The 11,818-nt window shown below is 32.5% G+C and overlaps 1 protein-coding gene across 1 annotated transcript; it reads right to left on the bottom strand.

The window, feature by feature from the left end:
- Window positions 1–357: 357 nt before the first annotated feature.
- Window positions 358–2,607, bottom strand: LOC114170574 (UDP-glycosyltransferase 79B30). Its single transcript, XM_085668625.1, has 2 exons — window positions 1,980–2,607; window positions 358–1,362 (listed from the first exon to the last, which is right to left on the bottom strand). The coding sequence occupies exons 1-2, from the start codon at window positions 2,480–2,482 to the stop codon at window positions 486–488; spliced, it is 1,380 nt and encodes a 459-aa protein (XP_085524751.1). The 5' UTR covers window positions 2,483–2,607; the 3' UTR covers window positions 358–485.
- Between the last annotated feature and the right edge of the window lie 9,211 nt (window positions 2,608–11,818).

Genomic DNA, 11,818 nt, shown 5'->3' with positions numbered 1-11,818 from the left:
TGAATATTAAAAACTGAACTTGACACGTGACATGATATTGACTTGACACGAATTTTTTTTAATTAAAAAAATAAAAAAATCACAAAATGACACATGGCATGATATGAGCTTTACACGTGTACATTTCTTTTAAAATAAAAAAAATTAAAATTAAACAAATTTAAAAAAATAAAAAAAAAATTACAAAATAACACATGGTTCACATTCCATTATCTATTTTAACGATATTAACAAAAATATCCAAATTAAATAAAATTGACAAATATTAAAACTACATTAAGAAAACAAAAATATGAGAAAACAGAATCAAAACTAAGACCAAATAATTATTTAAGTCATTTTTATAATATCTAGTCATTTCTAAACTGTATTTATTAATTAGTTAAATGTAATGTGTTTAATACGTAACATTAATCTGTAAAATATAGTACAACATTTATTGGTCTGTGTTCATGTTTTGTGTGAATTCCAATGGTTGTTGGAAGTTAAACTCCTTTATCAACAATCTCTTGGAGGCTCATGCAGAAGTTGTCAAGATAACAAGACTCCAAATTTTTGTCAAGGAGTGTTTCTCTGAGCTTAGTGTGATTATCCCTCACCTTCTTACCACTTTCATTCTCCTCATCCATCACAATGCTCACAGCACTGCACACACTCTCCTTCGTGTAATGTCCATTCTCATCTTTCTGCACTTCCACACCAACCTCCAAGTTGTTCGCCATCATCCTCGCATTCAGAATCTGGTCACCAACATTGGGCAGCAGCACCAGCTGACACTGGTTCACCAGTGCCTCAGACAAAGAACCAGAACCACAATGTGTGATGAAGCACCCCACAGAAGGGTGTGCAAGAATCAACTGTTGCATAACCCACCCTCCATACACAAACCCTCTTCCTTTAACCCTCTCTTCAAACCCTTCCGGCATGGCTGATTCCACCGTCTCGAACCCCACCGGGGGCTTCACTGCTGCCAAGAATGGCTTGCCGGTGAGCTCGAGACCAAGCACCAGCTCCTGGAACTGCTCAGGTCTCAAAGTGCATTCGCTCCCAAAACAACAATAGACCACTGTCCCTGCCTCGAACCCTCCGAGCCATGTGGCGAATTTTTCCTCCAACTCGGAGGTTGGTGGCTCCAGAATAACTGGACCGGTTGCAAGCACGGGCTTCTTGAACTGGCTTCCGATGTAATCAAGATATGGCCCTTCGATTTCTCTGCATGTTCTGTATGCCAACACGTCAGCTTCATTCAGTGCGATGAATTGGCGATCGTAGAAGAGAACATCGCTCCCGAACGTGTCTTTTCTTTTCCCCGCAAAGGCACGAGCCTCGTGAGCATGAAGCTTGATGGACGAGTCTGGGTACCTGTGTTGCATATGTCAGATACCAATCACAAGTGCATAACATATTTATATACTACCGGTTTTTTTTACGTAATTGGTGCATTTTGGAGGTAAATTATGTAAATTGTCAGATTTTGAAAATACCACATAGTCAGGGTAAGGCGTGTATAGAAAACAAAACTTCAAAAGAAAAAGTCGTGTATATGGTAAACGACTTCAGTTCAATCAACTTTATATGAAAGTCGTTTCCATCAAACACGACTTATAATTTTAAATAAATGAAATTGAAGGTCATATGCTTCTGTGACTTCAGGTCTCTCTGGTTTTTTCTCTACTGTAAGCAGGCAGCACAATTTCTTAGTGTTTTCTGTGCACGGCTTAATTCTGTATTTTCAAAACCTATCCATTTACGTGATTTATTTCCAAAAGTGCATAAATCACGTAAAAGAAAACCATATACTACATATCTATATCTTTAAAACCTAACAAATATAAAATGGTAAGTAATCCTACATTATTCATACTTGAATATGAAAAAGTCTAATTTATTATTCATCATAAGATCTCAAAATTTCTATATTTAAAAGGTTTTTTGAATCCTAACACATAGAGTATTGATGATGATGATGAAGAGGGTACCCTTCAGGGGGTTCCATGAGGTCACTTTCTGATAGGTCAATCCCTTGGTAATATCTGGCTGGTGGAAGAGTGTAACCAATCATGACAGAGCTAGCAGTGCAATAGTGCACAGCCTTGATCCCTAATTTCTTGGTCAAGGTTGGCATCCAATGCGTGAAGTCATAGAAAACAAGTTCAGGTTTGAGATCAGTGAGAAGGGTCTCTACGTCATCTTTGGTGAGATCCATGGCTGTCATGATGTTTGGTTGCAAAGGGTAAGTGACATCTGCAGTGGTTTGTGCATCAGGAGGAAGACCTTCAACGTGAGGAACTGTGACGGTGACGAACGTGATCAAGTGAGGATGCAAGTTGTATGGTTCCAACTTGGCTTGTGCTTTTGTGGGTGTGATGAAGGAGATTCTGTGACCCCTTATGGCTAACTTGTTGCATAGGTGGAGAAATGCTGTTTGGTGACCCATGGCCAGCCATGGATACATAGCTATGTGCAGAGGACGTGGCTCCATGGAAAGAAGAGAAGTTGAGGAAAGTGAAGCAAAAAAAATTGCAGAGGTGAGATAAAGTGGAAAGAGAGTGAGGTTATGGAGAAGAAACGAGAGTTACGGAGATCCTTGTGGTTTTTGTTTTGTGTGAGTTTGTTTTCAATGGTTCAAAGATTTGAGTTGAAAATTGTGGTGGGTGAGCGGGTACATAGGAATCTCGTGGTCATCACATCACCTGCAAATATTTTCAGTCATACATATTCACACCCTTTTCATTTCATATTCCTGTGTACAATAAATTACATTGTTGTTTTTTTATTTATATTTATTGTTATCATTTAAATATTATGTTGTATTATTAAAAGGAATTATTATTAAGTGATCGTGTTTACGAAATTAAATTTGATATATATTTTAAAACGAGTTTGAATTATACTTTGAAATGTTATATTTAATTTTTGACCAAATTACTTTCACACTTCCTTTTATTAGGTAGAAAGAGAAGAGTTACATATTCTTATAAAGTTGGTTGGTAAAAAAGTAAACATAAAAAAAATGTGGGATAGTATTTCAAAAGTTATATAAACTTTATGTTCTAGACATACTCTAAGAAGGTTCTAGCCATTCATTTCTTTTATGTTATGAACTTTTTCTATCTAACCACTATCTTTCTTTACACGGGCTCAATCATGGCACGGTAAATGTTTGTATCTCTACTTTTGGTAACATTTATTGTTATTTTGTGGATTTCAATTTTGGAATTTTTTTTTTATAAACTCTGTCTCTGTTCCTTCACCTAACGACTTTACCTATCGCCCAACTAGCTTGTTGTTTCTAGCTTAAGCGAAGGCGTTTTTGCTTTGAGTTTGTTTTTTGTTTGATTAGTTTTTTTTTTTTCATTACCTTATTTCTCCTTTATAAACTATTTTGTATCTATCCATCATAAAAATAATAATAATAATAACACATGTTTGTTATCTGTTCTGGCTTCTTTTTTTTTTGTAACATCTTCCCTTATTATCTTATTTTCATGGCTAATCATGCGTTAACATTTCAATTTTATCTATATGAATAAAATTTATTTCTTACAAATAAAAAAATATGTTTTTAATTAATTTTCAAATAAAAAGGATGAAAATGAAAGCTTCTGAGAAAATTAAAATTAAAATATTTTAATTTTAACAAAAATAAAAAATTCTTTTTTTTAAAAAAAAAAATGATGATAGAGAAAAAAGCCTTATTTTTATTTTTAGGCTCATGATTTTAACACTACTCATTCCCATTCTCATGCTCCTTTTTTGTTTTCTTATAAATGGTCTTAAGATTGGACTTCCAATGAAAAATGGGAAAATGAAAACGAAGCAAGCGTCGATGATACTACTGGTGACTGGAGAGGCCATGGTTAGCAACTTGATTGGGCAGACGAGGAGTTGCACCTGCAATCATAGAAGTGGGCAATGTTGAGGTGAAGCTTGTGTGTCGAGAGAATGAAGGAAAGGTCTTCAGAATGTAAGGGATGACCTAACTTTTTATCATTTGCATATCTGTTGAACTTGAACTATCTGTTAGGTATTCACACCTTACATTTCATTATATTCACTCTCATATCATTTTATGTGTTTTTGGGCCATTTTTTTTTGTTTTAGTCTTAGTATCAAAACTAGTTGCACTCTGTATTTTTCTATCCATTTTCCCACTTTGTTTTTAAACAAGCTTTAGGCCTAGGGGTGGCAATACAGGCCAGCCTGACCCGTTTTGGCCCGACCCATTTTTGGTTCGTTAAAAACTCTAGGTGTAGGTTTAGGTATTATTAGATTATACTCTTTTCACACATTATACATGTTATGATATTACATTCATTTTGAGATTTGGGTCCTATACCCAGACTTGATAAAGCCATAGGGAAGGAAGGTTCAATGATTGGCATGTTATATATCAAATCTACTTGGCTATTTGTAAGTATTGAAATGGTTTCAATCAATATATCCAACTTGGTTATATTACCAAATAACGTAAAAATACATGCACACTTAACAAAGATTGATTTAGTTGATTTTCTTGTGATTTAAATGATGAACAAGGTAAGGGAAAAAAGATCACACAATAAATTTTATATTGGTTCACTCAATAATTGAGATACATCTAGTTTATTAGGAGATCCTAAGCCTGATCATGCACTATATCAAAAGTTTTACATAATCCCCCCAATATTACACTTTTGATTAAAGCAAAACACCAAGATTCTTGAATCCCACAAGAATCTTATCCCCAACACTGTAAGAATCTCACTTACAGACCTAAAATCACACTAGGAGCAGTACAAAAGCATAAGAACAACCAAACCTGATGGAGGTTCTCCCTAGCCAACCAAACATGTGTTCTTCAAGCTTCAACCAAGCAAAAATGCTTCCAAGATCGACCAAGATCTTTAATCAAGAGTTGCAACTGTGTGATTTAGAGAGAGAAAGTTTTCCAAATTCGTATTACTATTTTTTGCGCTCAAAAATCTCAATTCGTTCCTCATCTCTATGTAAACCAAGTTATATAGTTTGGTCATAAGTGAATTCAATAGGTTGATTTGTCCGTACAATCTGTCGATTACACTTGACTTAAGTGAAATCAGTCGATTGATTAACAATTCAAATGATTGAATACATTCATTCTAAAACTATATGCAGCAAGTTTTTTAACCCGTTAAAAACCTTTTTAACATATTGAAAATGGCACACCCAGACCAAAACAACATCTAACCTATGTCATATAGTCTACGAATACAATACAACATTCAAACTTCTTGATCTTCACGTCATTTCCAGATTCAATACTATTATGACAACCTCATCTAGAGTTTGCTTTCTCTTGACATACCACATTTGCTAGGTTGCCTATCATTGTGGATTATGTTTTGAGTAGACTTTAGCTTTAGAGGCATGTGAGATTTCTTAGAGACACCCATGTAAGTTATCATATAGAAGCTCATACACTAGAAAGTAGGTTTTCTCTACACCTTCTAGCACACAACGGAACGTCTATAATTTCTTTATCTTTTTCTTAATTTTTTTCATAACACCATGTATTTAATTCCAATTGCATCACATTTACATCAACATATGATGCCTCTTAAGGCATAAGCATGTATTACATCCACATTTTGTCTTTATTCATACACCTAGTTTTCATGTAAATAATATATTTGCACTCATCAGACACAACATGGATTCATTTGCATTCATGTCACATTGCATAATGTATAATACACATCTCCTTTCTTTTTTCACACCATCTTGTACATTACATATCATACATTCATATGTTGTTGTCACATGCATATAGGTATTTTCTAAATTCATCATAACATTTGCATTCTCATATCTCCTAGCATAATGCTTAACATGCATTTGTATATTGTTATATACAGTATGACAACTTGCATTCTCATTGCCACTTTGCATAATACATAGCATGCATCTGCATAAAATTTTGAAAATGCAAACAGAAAAAGAGTTCTACCGCAATAAATTCAAAATTAGTTGTTTCCCATTTTCGTTTATGAGAAAAATAAGAAATGAGAGGACAAAATAAAGTATTCTTTGGTCAAATTAGATAGTTGAATAAATGGATAAAATTTCTAAAAAAAAGAAAAAAAAGCATACTTTTAAAGCATTCATTTGATTGGCATAACATCAAAATTGTTCAAATTCATTTCCTTTTTCAACACCTTTCCACTATAAACCTTCCTTTCGTATTCCATGAAGGATTTTCATGAAAAGGGACATGCCTTAGAATGATTGTAAATTTAGTCAAGTCTTTGAACACAAAAAGAAAAAAAAAGAACACAAAGAGAAAAAAAACAAGGGACAACTTGTGAAAACATGAATCAAACCTTTTCTTGAGAATTAAACCTTTTGAAAATAAAATAATCATGATTTGAAATGGTGGATGGTCATGTTTTTTATCTGAAAAGAAAATAAAAATATTTACCCTTAACTACCCATTTTGAGCCTTAAAAAACAAATAAAAATTTCTTTCAAAATTACCCTGGACAAGGATCACCCTTATCTTGAGGTTTAACATAATTTTTGCATTTTGTTTCATTTAATTTGGGTATATCAAGAAAAGAAAAAAAAGAGAAGGAAATATTTGGACAAAAAGAGTAAAATGTCAAAATAGAAAAAGAAAACATAAAAGGTTGAAAACAAAGAAGTAAAACAAATATTAGGTGCAACATTATTCAAAGATATGTGTTGCTAATAATTATATCATTTTTTAGCCTTAACTATCCATTTTTTTCATATCCCTAGTCGTGGCCATGATACAAGTCTAATAAAGTTTACACATATCATATATTGGTTATTTTTATATGTCATAAAGTTTTAATTCAAAGAAAAACATTTTTACATGGCAACAAGTTTGTCCTAAAAGAAAGAGTTTAAGAAAAGAAGGAAAAGAAAAAAAAATTAAAAAAAAAAGTTGAAAAGAAAAATGAAAAAAGAAAAATTGAATTAAAAAAATGTGTTATGAGATTTGCTTTTCAACACCAGAGCAATTTCTTTTTTATTAACATGTTCTTAAAGCTCCTAAAATTGGCAAGAGCATTCAATCAAATTAAGGACACCCTTTTCATTCTTTCAATTCATTCTTCATGGAACTACATCTTTGTGTCCAACCATTTTTTCCTCTTTGAGCCTAAGCCCCAACCAATCCTTTTCTTATCATTATCCATTAGTCTCACTCTGAAACCCAAACTGGGATAGTTGCTTCCTTTAATATCCATACATAGGGCAAATTCACCATAAAGTTTAGGATCACATTAGGATAAACTTTTGAAGTCCTTATCATTTTAAATCTCTTCATGCCATAAAAAGATAGGGCAAAACAAACACATTTTTGTATCCTTAGACCAATCTAAACTCTTAAATTGGGCAACTTTTAGAAGTCCTCATCATTTTCTTTATGCCATCAATAACTGGGGTGAGTCCAAACACATTTTGTACCTTGAGACCAATCCAAACTTTCAAATTGGGACAATTCTCTAGTTCATCTTTGTCATCCCATCAATCATCCAATGTTGATATTCCAACACTTCCAAGACCTTTGGCAATTTCAAGCATGCCCTTCAAATAATGCTTCAAGAGAGATGATAAAATAAAGGTTTTCTAATAAATTGATGAAACCAAAGAATTTATTTCAAAGAAATGAAAAAAGAGAGAGAGAAAATGTCAAAGCATAATGATTCCATGCGTCCAAAATAACAACAAAATCGGAATCAACTATAATTTTCAAATCATAAAAAAAATTTCTAAACAAAAATTGAAAAAACACATAAGGCATTTAATGCACCATGCATAGGTTCATACTGTTAAAGAAGAAAATAGGCTAAACACATAAGGCATTATCTTAAGCCTCATTTGCGCTAATCATGTCTTAGTATGCATTTCAATTGATGTAATGATCAAAATTAAACTGAAGTATACATGATGCCATTGATTGTCTTAAGTTCTGGAATATTTTGTGACATGTTTTGAGTGAAAGATATTTTGGTATGATGACATGATAATTCGTCCTTTTTCAAACATGAGAGTGGACCAAACTTTTGAAAATTATTAAGTGTTGTGAGCATGCGTAGAGAGTTGTGAGGAAGCATTTATTGCCATGAAATTAATTTTTGTTAGATTCTTGTTAATAAAATCACGTAATTAGATAGAAAGGATAAAGGCATTGTTTGGTATATTAAAGCCACCTAGCCAAATGACCAACCCAAAAGTTACTTATCTGTTGTTATCTTTTTTTAGCCTAATTGTTTCATTCTTTATCCTTAGCCTTTAAAGAAAAAAATATCTTGTCCCACACTTTAGCAAAGAGAACAAGTACATGTTTAGAAAAATAAAGGTATGAGATGAGATTAGTTTGGGATAGGGTATAAATGCCAGGGTATGAAATTGAATAAGTTTGGGGTAGACTTTTCTAAACAAATTGTACCCCAGGAAAGTGAATAAGTTTGGGGTAGGATTTTATAAAATCCTTACCCCAAGAAAAAGAAAAAGAGAAAAGACAACAGTTTTATGTAATAGAAAAGGGTTGCATGAAATACATGAAAAATGTGGAGTATATTCATAATAACATTCACATATGATTGTTCTCTTAGGCTTGATGGTGGTTTTGAATTCTTGGAAAACCTAATATTTTTCTAGCCAAGCCTCATTAGAAGCCTATGAAACACCTTTTTTATCTTACCAATGATGTGCATTTTATAGCTTAGATGACGGGCAAAAGTTGATGAAGTGGTTTTATAATATACAAAGTGTGAGTGATCGTTATTATAACTATACACATGTGTGCTGAGTGAAACATTATCATGATTGAAGATTGAAGTGGAAGCATGAAAATCATACTATTATGTCTCAAACTTAGTTACAAGGAAAAATCTTTGATGTGACACAATTAGGATTGAAAAGTTAGTTGATCTTGAAATGTTTTGATCAGTTGATGAGAGTTTTCAAAATCCAAAACTTTTAATCTTTCATGAGGACATGAAAATGTTTATGTTTGGGGTATTTTTATAATTGGCATTATCATGTTTTTATTTTATTTATTTTTACGTTTTATTGTTATTTTATTTTTGGATTTTATTTAATCTTTCAGGTGTTATTCCATAAAAGTGGAAAAGATAAATGTTTGGGTTATATTCTACAAATAAGTGGAATATTGAATGATCAAAGATTATCAACAATATCAGTTATTCACAAAGTTAGTTACTCAATTACAAGTCAGGATAATTAAAGAAAAATTCTAAAATATAGAGTTCCAAAAGACTAAAAAGATAAATCCAACATAAATTCCAGTACAAAATCAAGTACAAAGCTGCATGCCCAATTTAGTTTCGCGTCACCCATTGAAGGACCACTCGCCTAGTGAATCATGGTTAATTCACCCAGCGAGTCAATTCAAGCTGTGCGTTTCGAAAAATCTATAAAATGAGGGCTTGATAGAGGTCAAAACATACTTGGAGAGAAAGAAACTTGATCTAAGTACTCTTGACGGTAGAAGGCATTTTAAAGGCTGAAGGCATTCAATTTTATCATCAGTCTAGTATTCAGTACGTTTAGGAGTAACTAACTCCCTCATTAACAAGGGTTGGGTGTAATGTATTCCTAGTTCTCTGTGGATTCTTCATTCAATATAATTCTTTTCCATCATCTCTTATGTTTTCTTCTTGTTTTAACTGCATAGTCTATGAATTTTGCACATGTAGGAGTTCCTACTAATCCAAAAGACTGAAAAATCTATAAAATGAGGGCTTGATAGAGGTCAAAACATACTTGGAGAGAAAGAAACTTGATCTAAGTACTCTTGACGGTAGAAGGCATTTTAAAGGCTGAAGGCATTCAATTTTATCATCAGTCTAGTATTCAGTACGTTTAGGAGTAACTAACTCCCTCATTCACAGGGGTTGGGTGTAATGTATTCCTAGTTCTATGTGGATTCTTCATTCAAATAATTCTTTTCCATCATCTCTTATGTTTTCTTCTTGTTTTAACTGCATAGTCTATGAATTTTGCACATGTAGGAGTTCCTACTAATCCAAAAGATAGTTTGGAAAACTTAAGTAACATAAAATAGCTATTGATTTCACATGCTAGATATAGATGTGGTCATTGGTCACTCTTAAACATCAACATATAGTTCATTAACGCAAACTTAATATAAAAATTGCTAGGCATAGAGTTTTTACTATTCAAGTTTAGGCTTGTCCACGAAAAAATCGAGATGAGTTACAAAAGATGTGAGTGTGAGAGACGAAAATAGAAATATATTGTTTGTTGTTTATACTTTGAATGGAATCATGAAACCCAATCCTGGTGAAGCTTTTATCTTATACTCTTTGAAATCAAGTTCATTTTTTCTAATTAAGTCTTTATTTTTACTTTTCAACTACTTTCTTATATACACCATGTTTTGTTATTTGTACTTTATTAGTAAATAATATATTCAGTTAAATCACATTAGTCTTCGTGGGAACGATATCTGGAATTGTCCATTGTATTACTTGTACGATTTGGTACACTTGCAAATTTCGTAAAACACATACTAAACCATAACTTTGAGGGGCATAGAGAGAACCCAATTGCTTGGAGGTGTAGGCCAGGGTGGCAATTTCCAATACGATGAGGAAAGAAAGTATGTAGACCTAAATGTCCTCCGAGAAATTGGTGAAGGAAGACAAAACAAATACATATTTCAAGCCTAACATTATCTAAAAGGATGTTGACATTGGATTGTGTGATAGGTTCTGGATAATAGACTAATCAGTGAGTATGCCTTCACTTTTTGTTTCATGTATAAGTTATGGAAATTGAAGATTTAAAGCTTTAGTTAACACCTAATGCAAGATATATATGTTTCTTGTCGAAAACAAATGATTAACACCTTTACTATTGGTTTCATGGATAATAGAAATATATATTTTGCTTTAGAGTCAATAACAATGAGGAGTTAGCATTTGGAACTTTTATATTGATGATTTGAAAAGTCAAGCTTCATTGGTATGTATTGTCATGTTTAGATCTATTTGCTTGATTAGTTTGTCCTTTATTAGATCCAAACTAATAAGTTTGCCCAATGGTATTGTTGTTTGTATTGAATATTCAAGAAATGTGATTTTCACCTCTAATGTTTATCTTACCAATGTCCTTTACGTACCTAAGTTCTCCTTCAACCTCATTTCAGTCTCACAACTTCTTAAATCTCTTAACAATGATCTTACTTTTTCTCCTATTAGTTGTGTCATACATGATTCTCAAACCAAAGACAAGATTGATTTAGTTAGGAATGAAGCTAGTTTGTATATTTTTAATTCTAACAAACAAATTCTCAGTAACAATCATAATGCTTCTTTAAACAATTGTAGTGTCAAGATATTAATTTGTGGCATTATAGATTGGGTCATATTTCTAATGATAAACTTCTTGTTATGTAAATTAAATATCCTTATGTTACTTTTGATGATTCTCATGTTTATGGTGCTTGTCCTCGGGCCAAACAAAGAAACTTCCTTTTTGCCTTAGTAATTTCCACACAACTAAAAAAATTTAGCTTTTACATATTGACATATGGGGCTATGTGTTGTTGTTTCTATGAAAGGTAATAAGTATTTTATTACCATTATAGATGATTTTTGACACTCCACTTGGCTAATTCCTGTGAATGATAAATCTCTTGTCAAAAAGCAAGAAAGCATATCATTAGTTTTATAGCTTTTGTTGAAAACTAGTTTAGTACTAGTGTTAAAACTATTCTCACTAACAATGGTTGTGAGTTTGCTATGCATGATTTATTCTCCAACAAAGGCATCATTCATTA

Source organism: Vigna unguiculata, chromosome 11 (genome assembly GCF_037176805.1).
Source record: "Vigna unguiculata cultivar grain cowpea cultivar isolate G323 ecotype 2 chromosome 11, ASM3717680v1, whole genome shotgun sequence".
NCBI lineage: Eukaryota > Viridiplantae > Streptophyta > Magnoliopsida > Fabales > Fabaceae > Vigna > Vigna unguiculata.
Note: the sequence above shows the minus strand (reverse complement) of the source record. Positions and strands in the feature narration are given on the sequence as shown.

What these genes read in the sequence shown, in the direction of transcription:
- LOC114170574 (XM_085668625.1), bottom strand. Translation starts at nt 2,482, where the DNA reads ATGGAGCCACGTCCTCTGCACATAGCTATGTATCCATGGCTGGCCATG. An exon ending in CTCATGGAACCCCCTGAAGG is followed by an intron (nt 1,363 to 1,979) that starts GTACCCTCTTCA and finishes TATGCAACACAG; the next exon opens with GTACCCAGACTCGTCCATCA.